Below are 14549 nucleotides of genomic sequence, written 5' to 3'. Positions count from 1 at the left end.
TGGAGCAAACCACAGGATGTTTAACCTCACAGTGAGCAGGTACTGGCATAGTCTTGGATAAATATCTTTTGAAACACTCAAATAACTTTAAAAAAATGAAATTTGGCTGACTCTTGGTGCAATGTAAGCTTGGATAGAGGTTGGAAGCCTCACCCTTTGGAGAGTCTGCTCACTGTCTTGGAGCATCCTTTGTTGACAGACAGAAATGTGTTTTCACAGTGGGCAGGGCTGGGGGGATGTGGACCAGCTCTGATCCAAACACAAGGTGAGAACATCCAAGCAGCTCCAAGCATGAGCCAAGGAACTCAGCCCCTTGCTACGTCCATTGGCTCGTGTTCAGTGTGTGCAGAGGGGCTTTGGACTGGGGCTGTCTGCGTCCTACTGCTCCATCTGGAAGGGGTCAGTCTGTCTGCAAAGAGCACTCTGGTGACCCCCAAATCGCTGTCATGGCAAATAACTGAGCCCTGCTGGTTGGCAGAGGGATGAGGGTAAGGACCCAACTGGTTTGGGTTAGCAACTCGGTTGTAAGAAACATTTCCAAACTGTTACTGAGCTCACAGATTTAATAATTGATGTTTTATCATGTTTAGGAGAGCTCTGCTTGATACTGACATTTTCCAACAGCTCCCTTAATAAAACCCAGTTGAAATAGTCCTGAGCTCCAGCTGTACAGAATAACCTGGCTTCAGTCAGGTGTACATCAGGTGGCAGAATGGGAACAGGGGATGTTAAGCAGAGTCTGGGGCTCTCCCTCTGCAGTGGAAATCAAATTCCTGAAGTTTTGGTAGTTCACAGCTGCCTGTAAATCACCTTCCCACAGTTAGCAGAGCTATATCTGGAGTTTAACAATCCATTTTGGGCCATTGGCTTCACTGGCTCCAGTAACAGGGCTCTGTTCAGTGAATTTGAGGGATTCAACCCTGCTCACAATCCCCGTGGATGAAAATGTGATGTGACAATGCAACTTGCTGTTTCATCATCTGGCTAAAACCAATCCAACACACAAAGAAACCAAGTCTAGCGAATTTTGCATGAAAATATATGCATTATGTAAAGGAGCATTGCTATGGCTTACTTGAATTTAGAATCTCCACTGGACAGAGATGATTAAAGCCCACTACTGCCATTAGTGAGTCATGCACGGAGGAGTATCACAAACTTTCCTATCTGGGTACCTTTGAAAGCTCAGCCTAAATAGTCACAAGGTCTTCCAGCATTGAGAGTTTGTTATTTCATCTGCTTGCAGGCAGTTGAATGCTGGGGGCTGAACTCTAAAAACTCCAACAGCACGACAATTCTTCCAACACAATCATCCAGTGCCTTGCTATCAGCTATCACTGATAGCCAGTGAGCTGTGAGATAGGTGTGCACAGCTCTGATAGGTATTTGCTATAAGTTACAGTTTAGATTTGATTACATTTAGGCAATGTTCCTCTGGCAAGATACTATTTCAAGTCATAATTGCAACATGCCATGGTTCCTTTTTAATGCCTTGCAGCACCAAGAGATAAACTGTGCCTCTGGGATGCAAGGAAGACAATAACAACCCCAGTGTTATTGAATGCTATATATTTGGACAGGAGAAAACATTCAGTCATCCATATTCCACACAAAACTGCATCATCTAAAAAGTATAAATGGGAGACAACTGATTTGAAACCCCGGTAGAGAATTGGCAGTGACTTAAAAATGGTTATTAACTTAATCTGAAAAAAACCCTGGCAGCTAAAGAAGGGTGCTAATGCCTGCCTGAGCTGGGTCCCTCTCCCACTCGAGCAGGGGATGTTCAGTGCCTCTGAATATCTCAGAAACATTTGGCATTATCAAGCTAACAGGACTGGCTAAGTGAGAAACATTCAAAGGGCACAACTAAGTGGCACAATTCCAAAACAGCAATTAAAAGGCGGAATGCTTGAAAAAGAACAATAAAAGAGGTTAATTTGTATCAGGGCTTGGCAATTGGTACAGGAAATACTGTAATTCCATAACGTGCTCTCCCTTCACCCATCTCTTCATACCATGACTGTGTGTTTGTAATCTGTCATTCCTTCATGGATTACATTTGACAAGAAATGACTCAATTCAATTGACGAAGAATTTACAGGGTTATTTGTTAAGTAGGCAGGAGCCTGGATAAACCCTGGGAAACAAGTAAAACAGGTGGAGAAAAAGAGAACCCAGACTATATCTTTGTAAGTGATTACGTGTTTTCCATTGGCAGGATGACACAGAGGTGGTCAAGAGTTAAAAAGAGTAATTAAAAAATCTTAATTTTCTACCTAGGGCAGTATCTACTTATTTTCTAGAGAAGGCCTCATGCGCTGTCATTGAAGAGCTAATTTCAAAGGTATCTCTTTAGCAGAAGGAAGGTTACAACACTTTGGGCAAGGGGAGGAAAAGAGAGGAAGAGAACAATGTTGAGATGACGGGATGCCACGGGAAGGAGGAGGAAGAGGGGCTGGACTATCTGCCAGGCTAAATCAAGAACTGCTCCAACACTTCCACTGCATTTGACTCCCAGCATGCAACAACTGGCAAAAATGCCCCCAGATCTGAAGGGAAATCTAGCAAAGTCTGTCTAGGCTGGGCTATCCATCCTGCAGGCAGCTTGCCTGGAGGCTTGCTATTTTGAGATAGTAGAGAGGCTGCTTGTCATTAATATGATGATAAATCTCAATATAGAGAAAGCCTCAAATGTTGCTGTGGTCCCCAGCACCTCTGTGTGCCCCTCAAAAGCGTCACAACCACACTGAAAGAAAAAATAGAAGCTGAAGTCCAGGACAGAGCCACCTTCCATGTTAAAATGTTGAAGATAAAATGAGCTGATGTACTTTGGGAGTGGAGAGAAATAAGTAAGGGAAAGAACTATCTGGGAGTAGAAGAGGGAGGAGAAAATATCTTGCAATTTAACTGATCAAAACCCACTGAAAAAGTGAGAGGCTTCAGAAGAAGGCAGACAAAACCATGAAGCCATGCCCAGCACTGGTGCTGTCTGCTGCGAACACCCTTTTGTTCTGAAGTCATAAATGTGTATCAGCCTCTCAGACATATGGGCAGTTGTGCATTTATCCTGTTTATTTTACTACTCCTGTACATACTGCCTTGCCATCTGGTGGGAAGAATTTGGATGCTGAACCATAAGTCTGAGACATAATAAATACCAGTAAACAGAAATCTAAAACGAAGATAAGCACCAAGTAATGTTTGGAAGCAGGACCAGTTTTTCAGTTTGATAGTTTGATTTATTTCCTGAGATGAGTTTTGGCTCAGAAAAGAAGGACCAGCAGGAAAAGGTCCAATTGAAGGGACAAATCCCTTCTCTTATATTGGCTTCATATTGGCATAACTCCACCGCCTTCCTAGAAAGCAGTTAACTTTATGTAGGTGGAGAATCAGACTTAATCCTGTCCCTCAAGGAAGACATGCTTCAACACCAAATATTGCATGTATAAAACATAAGTTGCAAGCAGAACACTTCAAGCCCGGTGCAAGCCGTGTTGCTGCATCTTCCCCGAGCTGGGCAGCCCTCTCGCCGTGTCCCAGTTTCTCCACATCTCTGTTTCCATTTTATTATTAGAATGAGAGGGAAGTGGGTGGAAAGGAAGCACAGTTATCCCTCCTAGTCAGGGGCAGGAAGATAAAGCAACTGGCCCCAGATCAAGCAGGAAATCTACCACAGCCCAGAGTCACAAGCCCATTATCATCATCCTCCTCCTCCTTCCTCTCCATTTTCAGTTTGGGGATACAGAAATTCTGCAGAAATTGCTGCTCTTTAGCACAGAGACACCAACTAAATATCTGGGAGCTGAGAGGTGTTAATAACAGACTTCAGATTACACTCAGTACCTAAGTACTCCTACCTCCTCAAAGGAATTAGAGATGAGATAAAAGCACTTGCTTATCTTCCTAATATTTGTTCTCTTTTTGCTCTGTTTCTGCAAAAATACACAAGACTGCAGGATGGAGACATCAGGTACACTCCTCTTCCTCTGAGTTTTTTTCTGAGGTGTTTTGTACCTGGCAAGACTGACTGAAGCTACAGGTGGGACAGCACGACCTGAGCAGAGGTGACACTGTGTCACCCAGCAAATGGGACACAGTGTACTGGAGGGATAATCACTGTGCTGAAATTTCACAGGAGCAAAAAAAATAGTTTGCTGTATTGAATTGTTTTACCAGTTTACACTGGTGAGGGTCAGTAGAGCTTCCAGAAGGAAGGGCAAGCCCTGGAAGCATCTAAAAAGAGCAATAAAAGCCCGTAAAGGTAACAGCTGCTGGACAAAGCCCAAAGACTGCATCCCATCATTGCAAAGGTCCCCACAAACCCCAAAATGAGTTACTATGGCTCTGACAGATCCTACCACAAATGCCATCTGTCAGGTCCTGAGAAGATGCAGTGTAGCTATGTACAGAACAAAACAGTAACTGCAGCACAACACAGCCACGAGGATCCTGTTTGTACAACCCAACGCCTCCTTGACTCTTCACAAAACATTTCTGAAACCCCCTCAGAACAATCCTGAAACCCAGGTGAGATTAATATCCTCCACATTGCATCCTGCCCAGTAAAAGAGAGCTTTACAGCTGGATTACAAATGTGCTGTCATTGGTTTGGAGCCCTGGGGGAGCATCACTAATGCACACGGAGTCTTTGGGATCTAAGTTTTGCACTGGGATATCTGACATGCTGAGAGCCACAAAAACCAAAACCTCCGTGTAGCCTGATAGCTCCCTACTGGCTACAGAGTAGATCTAGCTCAAGAAAGCAAATTAATTCATTAAAGTGACATATATTCAGTCAATTAGCTTCAGATCCTTGTATCACAGGGCAGGGAAGAACGGATGTTTTGTGCCATCAATCAGATCATTTGAGAGCCTCTGTATAAATGTTCAAAGAAGTGCATTGAGGAGACACATGCTTTTTTTTTTTTTTCATTTGAGAATAGATAATATCTTAACCCATCTTCTGCTGGCAGATCCTCCAGCACCAAACTTCTCAGTATTTTTAAGTATTTTATACAATGGACAGTATTTCAAAGGGATTTAGCTCTGTGTCCATAAAGGCAGCTCCAAATTCAGAAACTCTAACAAATTGAATGCTCCTGAAAAAAAAAAAAATTAACCTAAAACAGGTGTTAAAAAAAATCACTCCATCAGTTGCCAGCAAAACTGTTCTGCTTCAGCCAGGGTAGCAAAGCTGACACTGGAGTGCTAAGAATTGCTCCTAAAAACAGTGAGTAAAGCACATGGACCTTCTCAAGAGCCTGTCTTTTACCAAGGCCATGGAGGTCATGAGCAGGATGTATGGAATGAAAGGATGCACACATGGTCTGCATCTCAGCAGAGTCCTCCACTGATGAGTTTATGTTTGTGTTGAAAGATTTCATGTGTTGAAAGCTCACTCTTCAGGAGTGCAACAATACATATACATTGTCCTAGAAACAGATTACAGCACCACAGTTTTCAGAGCAGAGACACCTATTTGGGTATTCTCCATTTGTGAGCTCTTTTCTTTCACAGAGTGAGCACAGGCTCACGTGCCTGCACAGACTGAGAACAGCAACCACCTCTCAATGTGCCTGTGGACACAACCTCCAAGGCAGGTCATGTCTGATCTTAGAGGGATTTAACATTTGCTCTACACCAAACAACACTTTGGCCACAGCATTGGAATAAAAAGCCTGCATTGAATTCAGTTTATGACAAACAGTGGTGGTGCTGGAGCTTCAGAGCTGTGCTTGGAGAATACTGAGGAATATTCATTCTTTTTGGATGAGCCATGAATTTGCAGGATTGATGGACAGCAGCCTGCCTTTATTTGCTTGCCTCAAACATTGGTATAAGCATTTTTATTTTGTGTTCAGGAGTATCCATGGAAGCGGCGCATGCGGGTGCCGCGGTTCCCGTGTTTGTGTGCATTCATCCAAGCTGGAAGACTTGCAAATAATTGTGCAAGTGTGCATTTGTGCAAGTTTTCAAAACCATAAATGATTTACTCCATCCTTCCTCCCCATTATAAATGTTCCAGGAAGGACACGTGGGCCCACGTGAATTAAATAGCCAATTGCACCACTTGAAAAGTGAATGGCAAACAGGGAATACTAAAAGCAATAGACACAATGGGTTCAAAGAGATTCGTGTGCTGAAGTGTTTAATAAAATACTCTTTGAATAAATTTAAATTACAAGTACATTACTTGATTTGCTATCTTGATGTCACAGTGCCTGCAGAGCGCTCTATTGTGAGCTGTCCTATTAACTTCAGCACGATTGTTCCCCAAGATAAGCAGTTTCAGTGGATAAAGTGGTGTTTTTAACATTGTTTTTTCCTAGGCAAATATTTTAATCAGATCCTCCTGGTGAGTAAGGCCAGCGAGGCTTAGGAAGCTGTGCTGCACATTTCCCACAGGACCAGGGATGCTGGGAAGTCAGAGAGGTTTAATCTCCCTTTCTGGGCTTAGGCTGACCACAGAATGGTTACAGGACACAGCATCTGCTGGGTTTGCATGACCCTGCTCTGCAGCCAGGGACCCAGAGGTGCTGACAGCTACCACAGCTCGAGTGTGGATGTGGGACAGAACAGCAGGCACCCGAAATGGGGCTGGTTTCTCTTCTTGTGAATTTGTGGCCTGGGGTGCAGGTCTCAGGTTGATTGGCTGCATGAGGGTCTGTCAGAGACTCCCTGCTCTGGTGACATTTTAACTTCAGCTGCTGAGGTCGCAGCTCTTGTGACTGTCTTGGGCCCAGGAAACAAAGCCACAGCTTTGCCAGGGAGCCCTGGGCCATCTTCAGAGGCTCAGCCACTTCTGCTCCTCACATCCACACCAGGAATTATTTCACTTTCCCACCAAAGGCAATTACCTCGGATAAAACTTTTAAAAATCCATGCAGAAACGGCACAATTATTCAAAATCCACTCAATGAACCTCCTACCTCCACCTTTGACAAACACGCTCAAAGAACAAAACTGGGATTAGACAGGCAAGAGTTTGAGTGATGGATCATTAACGCTGCCTCTTGAGTGACTAAGCTCCATAGTAGTATCAACTACAAGTGCTGAAACATGATTTCATCCCTGCAGCTCCAAACAAAGATAATGTGCTTGATCCCTAAGCTGTAGCACTCCAATTACGACGCCAATTTGTTGTAAAATATTGTTTCAAAGAAAAAAAAACAGGCAAACATCGAGGAGCACCTGATAATTGAATTATCAGGTTATCCTTTTACATCCTGTTTCAGCAATTTTGTTTGAAATCTTGGGACTTGGGCTACAGAACAGGTGATTGTTCATAATCCAGCATGCAGGTTAATTGAGTTGAGGTGCATTTTACTGGGAAATTTCAATTGACCTGAAATTTGCTCAGCAAAATGCTTTATGTATGTCAAAAGCAATTTCAGAGGCTGTTAAAGGCATTTTCAGCTTCTGCACATTTGTGGCTCAAATTTGTCTTTTTGACATAAGAGTGAAATGGCAATAAAGACCATTAAAATAAATGAAAGAGGTTTTAACAATTATTTCTCCAAAACACCAGAAGATTTCTAAAAATAGGTTTGAAGCCAGACCATTTAAACACATATAAAAATCCATAACTGAAGCTATTTTCCTGCTATGTATCTCCTCAGAATTGCAATATTACCTTTAGATCACTAAAAGACTCAGCCACTTCAAATGAGCGAGGCTCTGAAATGGTCAAGGGAGTGTTGTTTTAAATCAGCTTCTAGAAATGGTTTTATTATTTTATAAAACAAAGGAATGGTTCCATGTTGAAATCCAAGTCCCATGGCATGGTTTAAAACATGAATAATTTACAGTATCTATAGATTTTATCTTACAAAACAGAACATACTGAAAAAGGAGGAGAGAATGTAGTCTTTGCTCCTCAGCTCTGTGAACAGATGACAGCTTTCTCAAATTGGGCATTCTTAGCACATATTTGACAACTTTAAAAATTGTAACTTTATAATTTGATTATGAGCATTGGAATTTTGAGCAGAACAGCTCCCTTGCTGTCAGATTGATGTGTCCCATGAAACACCTTTTTATCCCCCAAACTGATGGGGGTTTGAGCTTCACTGGCACTCAGCTCCTGGGTGCAACTGTTCAGAATCCCCTGGCGAGTGCCAGGAGGGCACCACTGCTGCCCAGTGATGCAGCCAGGCTGGAGCTCGGCCCTGGTGCTGGGAGCTGCCTCAACACTGCCCATTCCCCACAGCTCCCCTGAATGCTGCTCTCCTAAACTAAGTTCTGACTCAAGCCCAGGTGAAACCAAGGCAGAAATCCCACCAGTTTCAGTCAAAGCTGCGCTTCACTTCTGTGAATGGTGTTACTGGGAGACCACACAGAAATCCTGACATTGGGAAGCTCAGGGATTTTTCCCAGAGGTGACAGGTCCAGCCTAGCTGAACAAGCTCAGCAACTCCTGCAAGATACAAACTTATTTCCCATGAAAAACGGAGGCTGAAGACACTTAGAACAAGCTCAGTGAAGATCACAAGATTCAGTTCAAGTGGAGGATGCTAAGCATCTCTCAAGCAAACTCAGGAGCTCTCAGATGCAAGCCCTCATTTTCCAGGTGCCATAAAAGCCCATGCTGAGTGTTAGATTTCCTTTAAGAGTCATAAAGCCAAGCATTGCTATTACCCATAAACCTTCACATTTCAATAATTCTTTCTCTCTTTAGCATCTAAAAATATTTCCTTTTCCTACAGCTCTTCTATGTATACCTACTATTACTAGGTAGCAAATCTGGTATTTTAAGAGAAAAATAATGTTACACTGTAGCCTTAAATCATTAGCTGTAGGAGAAGATGAGAACAGACGTGAGAATGAGGTGTTTTCTACCACGCCACAGTCTGTTCCGGGGAGAAAAAAACCCCATCTAAACACAGCTGCGACTCTGAACCGGAGCTGGGCTCGTCTGGGCTGAGCCGTCTGTCAGTTGGAATAAAGCACAAAGCCGGGTTTGCAAAGTTCCCGTGTGCTGAGCCGTGCTGATGGAACAAGGTGCGCTGCAGCCCGCCCTCCAAGCGCGTCCCTGCGGGGAGCGCGGCTCCGGTGCCCCCAGCCCCGAGCCACAGCTCGGCACAAGCCACCAGCGCCCCTCTGCCCTCCCTTGCCCCCACACTCTCCTCCAGCACCACGGAGGCTCTGCCGGCCGCTCTCAGAGAGAATGGACCAGCAGGTGAGGGGCTCCAGAGCCACCCTGGCCACGGCCCCGCTGCCGGCCCCTGTCCCTCCCTTCCCGGGGATGCGCCGCTTTCCCACGGCCGGAGCCCCGCGCTCTCGGCTGACAGATGAGCTTTGCCAGCCGGGCTCTGCGACCTGCTCTGCCAAATGCTCGCGACACCCATGTGCTTCTTTGTCCCCGCAGTTACCGCCGCGCCTTCTCCACAACTCCATTTTCAGAGCGGAGCCACATGTTCGGCCTCTGCGGGGAGCGGGGTCCTGCTGCCCAGCTCAGCCCTACAACACCCATCCTTTTATTGTTCCCACCCTTCAACCTGACCCTGGGGATGTATCGAGGAACCCCGAGTCCTCGCTGAAGCACCCGAGCGCTGGCAACACCCCCTCCACCCGAGCTCCCGGTGTCTCTGTCTGAGGGCAGACTGGGAGGAACTGGAGTTCCCGCTGTCCTGCCCGAGAGCTGTGGTTGAGCTCCAAAGCTCCTAAAGCCAAAGTCCAGGGGGGAGGGGGGAGAGGGGGGACCCAGCCCCGAAGCCTGCAGGGCTCAGGTGCGCCCCGAAGCACCCAAAGCCCCGACCCCGCCAGGAGCCCCCCCAAAGCCCCGAAGCCCCGGCGATGGTCGCGGAGCGAGGTCGCCCCCCTGGGCAGCGCTCCCCTGGGCAGCGCTCCGCATCCCGCCGCCGGTTCCCATGGCAATGTCGGAGATGCCGGTTGCCACGGTAACGCCATCCTCCTCCTCGGCCGTGTCCGAGGCAGCGGCGCGGCTCCGGCCCCGGCTCCGGCTCCGGCGGGGCTCAGCCCGCCGGCTCCGGCTCCGGCTCCTGCCGGGCTCTGCTCGGGCGCTGCCCGGCGGCTCCGGGAGCGCAGCCGGGTCTCCCCGGGGAAGTTGCTCGCCCCCTCCCCGGCGCGGCCCCGGTACCTTCGAGGCAGCAGATCCTCCAGAGCCCCGAGTGCGTGAGATCGCCCCGCGCCCGCCGCGGCGGCCCCTGCGCCTCGTCCGTCGTGATGTTGGTGCCGTTGCAGATGTGGGCGCTGGAGTAGAGCCAGTAGTCGGTGCCGATGGCGATGGCCATGAGGCTGAAGGCTGCGAAGGCGCCCACCGTGGTCAGCAGCATCTGGACGCCACGGTCACACCACACCATGGTGCTTCATAGTCCCCGCACGGGCGCGGGGGGCCGCACGACACCGCCCGGCAGCCGCCGCGCCCGCGGGAGGCTCCGAGTCACGGGGCGGGGGGCGGGCCGGGCGGGGGGAGCCGCTGCCGCCGCCGCGGGGCCGGGCTCCGCCGCCGGCCGCGCCCCCGCGCACCGCCCCGGCCGCGCAGGCACCGGCCACGGGCGGAGGGAGGCAGGCAGGGAGGGAGGGGCGGCCCGGCCGCGGGCACCGGAGGCACGGAGCCTCCCGGCCCCCGACGTGACGCCGCCCCGCCGGGGAGAGCCCGGTCCCGGCCCCCGGTGCGCGCCCGCCGAGCATCGCTCCGGTCCTTCGGTCTGAGCGGGCTCATGCCACGTCTGACGGGTTCCCATCCCGGGAAGTGCTCGAGGCCGGTTGGACGGGGCTTGGAGCTACGTGGTCTAATGGAACGAGATGGGCTTTACGGTCTCTTCCAACCCAAACCATTCTGTCGTTCTATGAAATTCACAGGGGATGGAGGTGTGAGTGTGAACCAGGTCGGCTTTCCACCCTGCAGCGCTCCAGAATCTGTCTGGAGAGCAGGGAGGTCTTGCCCACTCTAGAGGTGCAAAGCTCTGCACCTTCACTGCTCTTTCTTGGGTGGGTTCTGCACACCTTCCTTCTGGTGCATGGGCTGCCCTGGAAATCACCTTGGAAACGGTGCCAAGCACAGTGGGGATGGGGTGTTGCAATTCCAAGAAGATGCCCACATTGCCAGGGAGCTACAGCAGAGCCATCAAGGGGGTTTAGCCATGATTTGCTCCTGCAGCCTCACTCTGCGATTAATTACCCGAGGAGGTTGTAGGCAAGTGTTTGGGTTGCTGGTTTGCTCCTGTTTGGAAGGGTGTGGAGACAATCCAGCACCTGAAAATATTTTCCCATGGAAAACCAAGGGGAGAAATAACTACAGCATTTTTGTCGCGCTATCCTGTCTTCCACCCCTCACTCTCATCACCGCGAGTTGACAAGTCGGTCCTGCCTCCACCCCGTGCAAGTGACAAGCCAGATGAATGGGAAGGCTTCCTGATCAGCTAATGCATTTGTGTGGAGGGAACGTGGCAGCACACCAGTTTTATGTATATGAATTAGGGAGTGGGAGGACAAGAGCTACAAACCTCGAGAAATACAGTGCTCTTGCCGAGCAGTGCGTGGATGGCTGCAGGTGCTTGTGTGACTCCAATGCTCAGCATACCAATGCAGAGAGGCTTTTCAGCTGCTCGTCCATTTCAGAAAAAAACCTGGGAGAACAAAAAGCAAATACGAATTAAAAGCTGGTCTTTATTTCGCAGAGACCTCGGTGAATTGCTCAGACATGAAGCCTATAAACATAGAACAGCTCCAAAGTCAGATGCTTGGTTTAAAAATGTAAATTATGCTTTTCTTTTCAGTTGTGGTTTGTAGGTGTATCAGTGCCTTTGCAAAAATCACTTTCTAAATGAATGTCCCCATTAGGGATGGAAGAATGAAATCAGGTAAACTCAAAAGCAGAGTGAAACCTCGTTCTGAAAAACTGGATAGAGCATTTAAGTTTAATGAGGTTCAACAAACTTCTCATTTGAAATATATGTATCTCTGGGCTTTGGGGGTTTGGACAGAATGGGGAAATGAGATACTGAAACAGCAGCAGAGAAGCCACTTCCATCGCTTTTTAAACCTATTGAGCCTTAATTAATATTATTTATTTGTATTACAGTATCGCTGGGAGAGACATTTATGGCTGCAGCAGAGGGAGGGGGAGGGCTGGGTGGGCTGTACCCAGAGCAGGGATGGCACTGAAATGTCCTCCTTGAGCACTCCCAGTCCAGACATGCCCCAGGACCAGGGAGGGTGGTGGCTGAGCTGGTGGGCTCTCAGCAGCCTCCACCAGCAGAAAGGGGACACACAGCACCAGGGTTTCCATGGGCTCAGAGCCACCAGCCCTGCAGCAATGCTCCTATTGACTGGGCAAGGTAACAGCACATTAACAGCATTTATTAATAAAATATCTTGCTCTCCTTCCTCCCCCTCTCATTTTTGCAAAGAAGACATCTGTTTCTGTTTCTCCTGCCCTGAGAGAAATAACTCGGGCTCCTGAAGGGTTACAGAGCGGCATCCAAGGCAGGCAATCATTTTCTGCCCAAGCTATCTTCTTTAGTTTAAAAATGTTCTCTATTCTTTTGAAATGCATGAAGTAGATTGTGGGAGAGCTAATATTATATTCCACTACAGAAAGCTGGTGGAGTATTTTACATTGATGTCTGGCTCTAGTGATTTTCTAAGGATTTTGAATTCATTAAATCCAACCATTGAATAATCTCCATTCGTGGCGGAAGGAAGGCAAAAGTGCTTACGCTCTTCAACAGCAGAAAAGCGTGTAGTCTTTTCTTAAACACAAAATCTCCCTGACCCACTGCATGCAGCACAGGTTGCCCACCGTGCCACCTTTGATTTGCAGGCTTTGCTTATGATACAGCCTTATAAAAGTGCCATTGAATGTAGCAGCAGAGAGCCTTGGCAGGGTGTTTTGCACTGCAGTAGCCTCCTCCGTCCTCAATCAGAATTAAGATCCAATTGTTCCAAGCTCAGACCAGAGGCAGAAGCTCAGGACAATGAGAAGAAAAAGCCCCACAGCGTCTCCCTGTAATTCAGCAAGACAACGTGCAAGGACAAGAGTCCAAACCCAGAAATAATTTTTACCCTGGAGAAACAGAATCTTGAAACAGAATTGTTTTGATTCCTTGACGTTGATGTTCAAAGCTTTAAATGAAATCTTGTGCCTGATCATTTTATTTCTGAACTGAATAACAGTTACTTTGGAGACAAAACTTTGGCTTTAACTGAATTCAGTGAGAGCTGTCACTAATAAAATCCTGCCCCAGAGATACACTGATATCAGAAGAAAACTGCAAGATGTTACCATTTAGCATTACTGCTGCTAAGTGTCAAACATATTGAGTTTAACAGAATAGGCTTTCTTAGGTTTTTTTTTAAATCTATCATCTAGAAAAATAACACTAACATTTCACTGAAAGAAACTTTTGGAAATTGCTCAAGAAGAACTCGAGAGAGTTCTTTCTCAGAATGAAAATAATCACTTCAATTAAATAGGGCTTTTGATGTAGATACAGTCTAACCATCATCAAAGCCTGGAACAGATATTTCATCCTCCCTTGTTCTTTCTCAGCTTTTAGCTCTGTGCATGTGAGAATGAATTTTAGCATCTAGGAATGTCCTAAAACATTAAGGACGTCTATATAATTGGTTATTGTCATCTTCTGTGGGTCTTGATGTCTTTCCTATCTAATTTGATGCTGATATTAGGGAAAAAAATATTTAATAACCTCCTCCAGATTATGCTGTGTATGGAGAACTGGATGTTTCATCCATTTTGTACAGTGTTGGATAATCTCCTTTTATCCCCAGGGCAGTAGTGGGGTTTGATTAAACCCCCAGCTCAGCAGCAGAGCTTCACATCTCCAGCCTGAGCACAGGACCTGGGAAGACCCTGGGGTGTGGCAGAGGGTGTCAGGGGGTCACAGGTATGTGTAAGAAGGAGTGCTACTAAAATTGCTCCTGGAACTTTTGTTTTCATGCACTTTGGATTAGATGTTGCAGATTACTGTGATATCTACTGAACTACCTTAGGGGATCTTTGCTGGATCCAAATGATCCATCTCATGCATCCTGCAGTGAAACAAAGGTTAAATTCACTCATATTTAGAGGACCCCCAGACCCAGCTATTCCTTTTGTCATAATTCATGATAAATTGCAAGGACATTGTGCCTTTCACCCCTGAGAACCCCATTCTGTGCAGAGGGCCTTCTTTCTGCAGCAAGGCTGGCAGACAAGTCACCATCACACTGCAGAGTGTTCAGAAAGGGTGAAGTTGAGTTTAATTTGAGGCATTATAAGGCTGGATTTCTTTTTTAGTCCTTTCAAAGAGTGAGGGCAAAGAGTTTCAGATTGTCCTTCAGAGCAGAACAAATGGTCATCTTAAAGGAAAAATATTGTCATTCCTTGACACTTTAGGGACAACAGCTTGGCCTAGATTCTATTATTCCTTTTAATATATTAAATATTCCTTGGCTTAGTCATGGGAAGCAAAGCAACACAACTGCTTTCTAATAAATAAAATGTGCTCAGGAGCAACTCTGAAGCTTTCCAGATAACTGCATTTTGAGTTTGCCAGGAAGCCAGATGCTGCTATTGGAAA

At 47.0% G+C, this 14549-nt stretch overlaps 1 protein-coding gene across 1 annotated transcript in view; it reads right to left on the bottom strand.

The window, feature by feature from the left end:
* CACNG4 (calcium voltage-gated channel auxiliary subunit gamma 4) overlaps positions 1–10380 on the bottom strand; it is a 40358-nt gene extending 29978 nt beyond the window's left edge. Inside the window, exon 1 of the mRNA XM_050981334.1 lies at positions 10103–10380. Coding sequence (XP_050837291.1) covers positions 10103–10325 — 223 coding nt within the window. The 5' untranslated portion in view covers positions 10326–10380. The remainder of the gene's footprint in view (positions 1–10102) is intronic.
* Between the last annotated feature and the right edge of the window lie 4169 nt (positions 10381–14549).

The sequence above is a fragment of the Serinus canaria genome, chromosome 18 (assembly GCF_022539315.1).
Source record: "Serinus canaria isolate serCan28SL12 chromosome 18, serCan2020, whole genome shotgun sequence".
Lineage (NCBI taxonomy): Eukaryota > Metazoa > Chordata > Aves > Passeriformes > Fringillidae > Serinus > Serinus canaria.
This window is presented reverse-complemented; position numbering and strand designations above follow the sequence as displayed.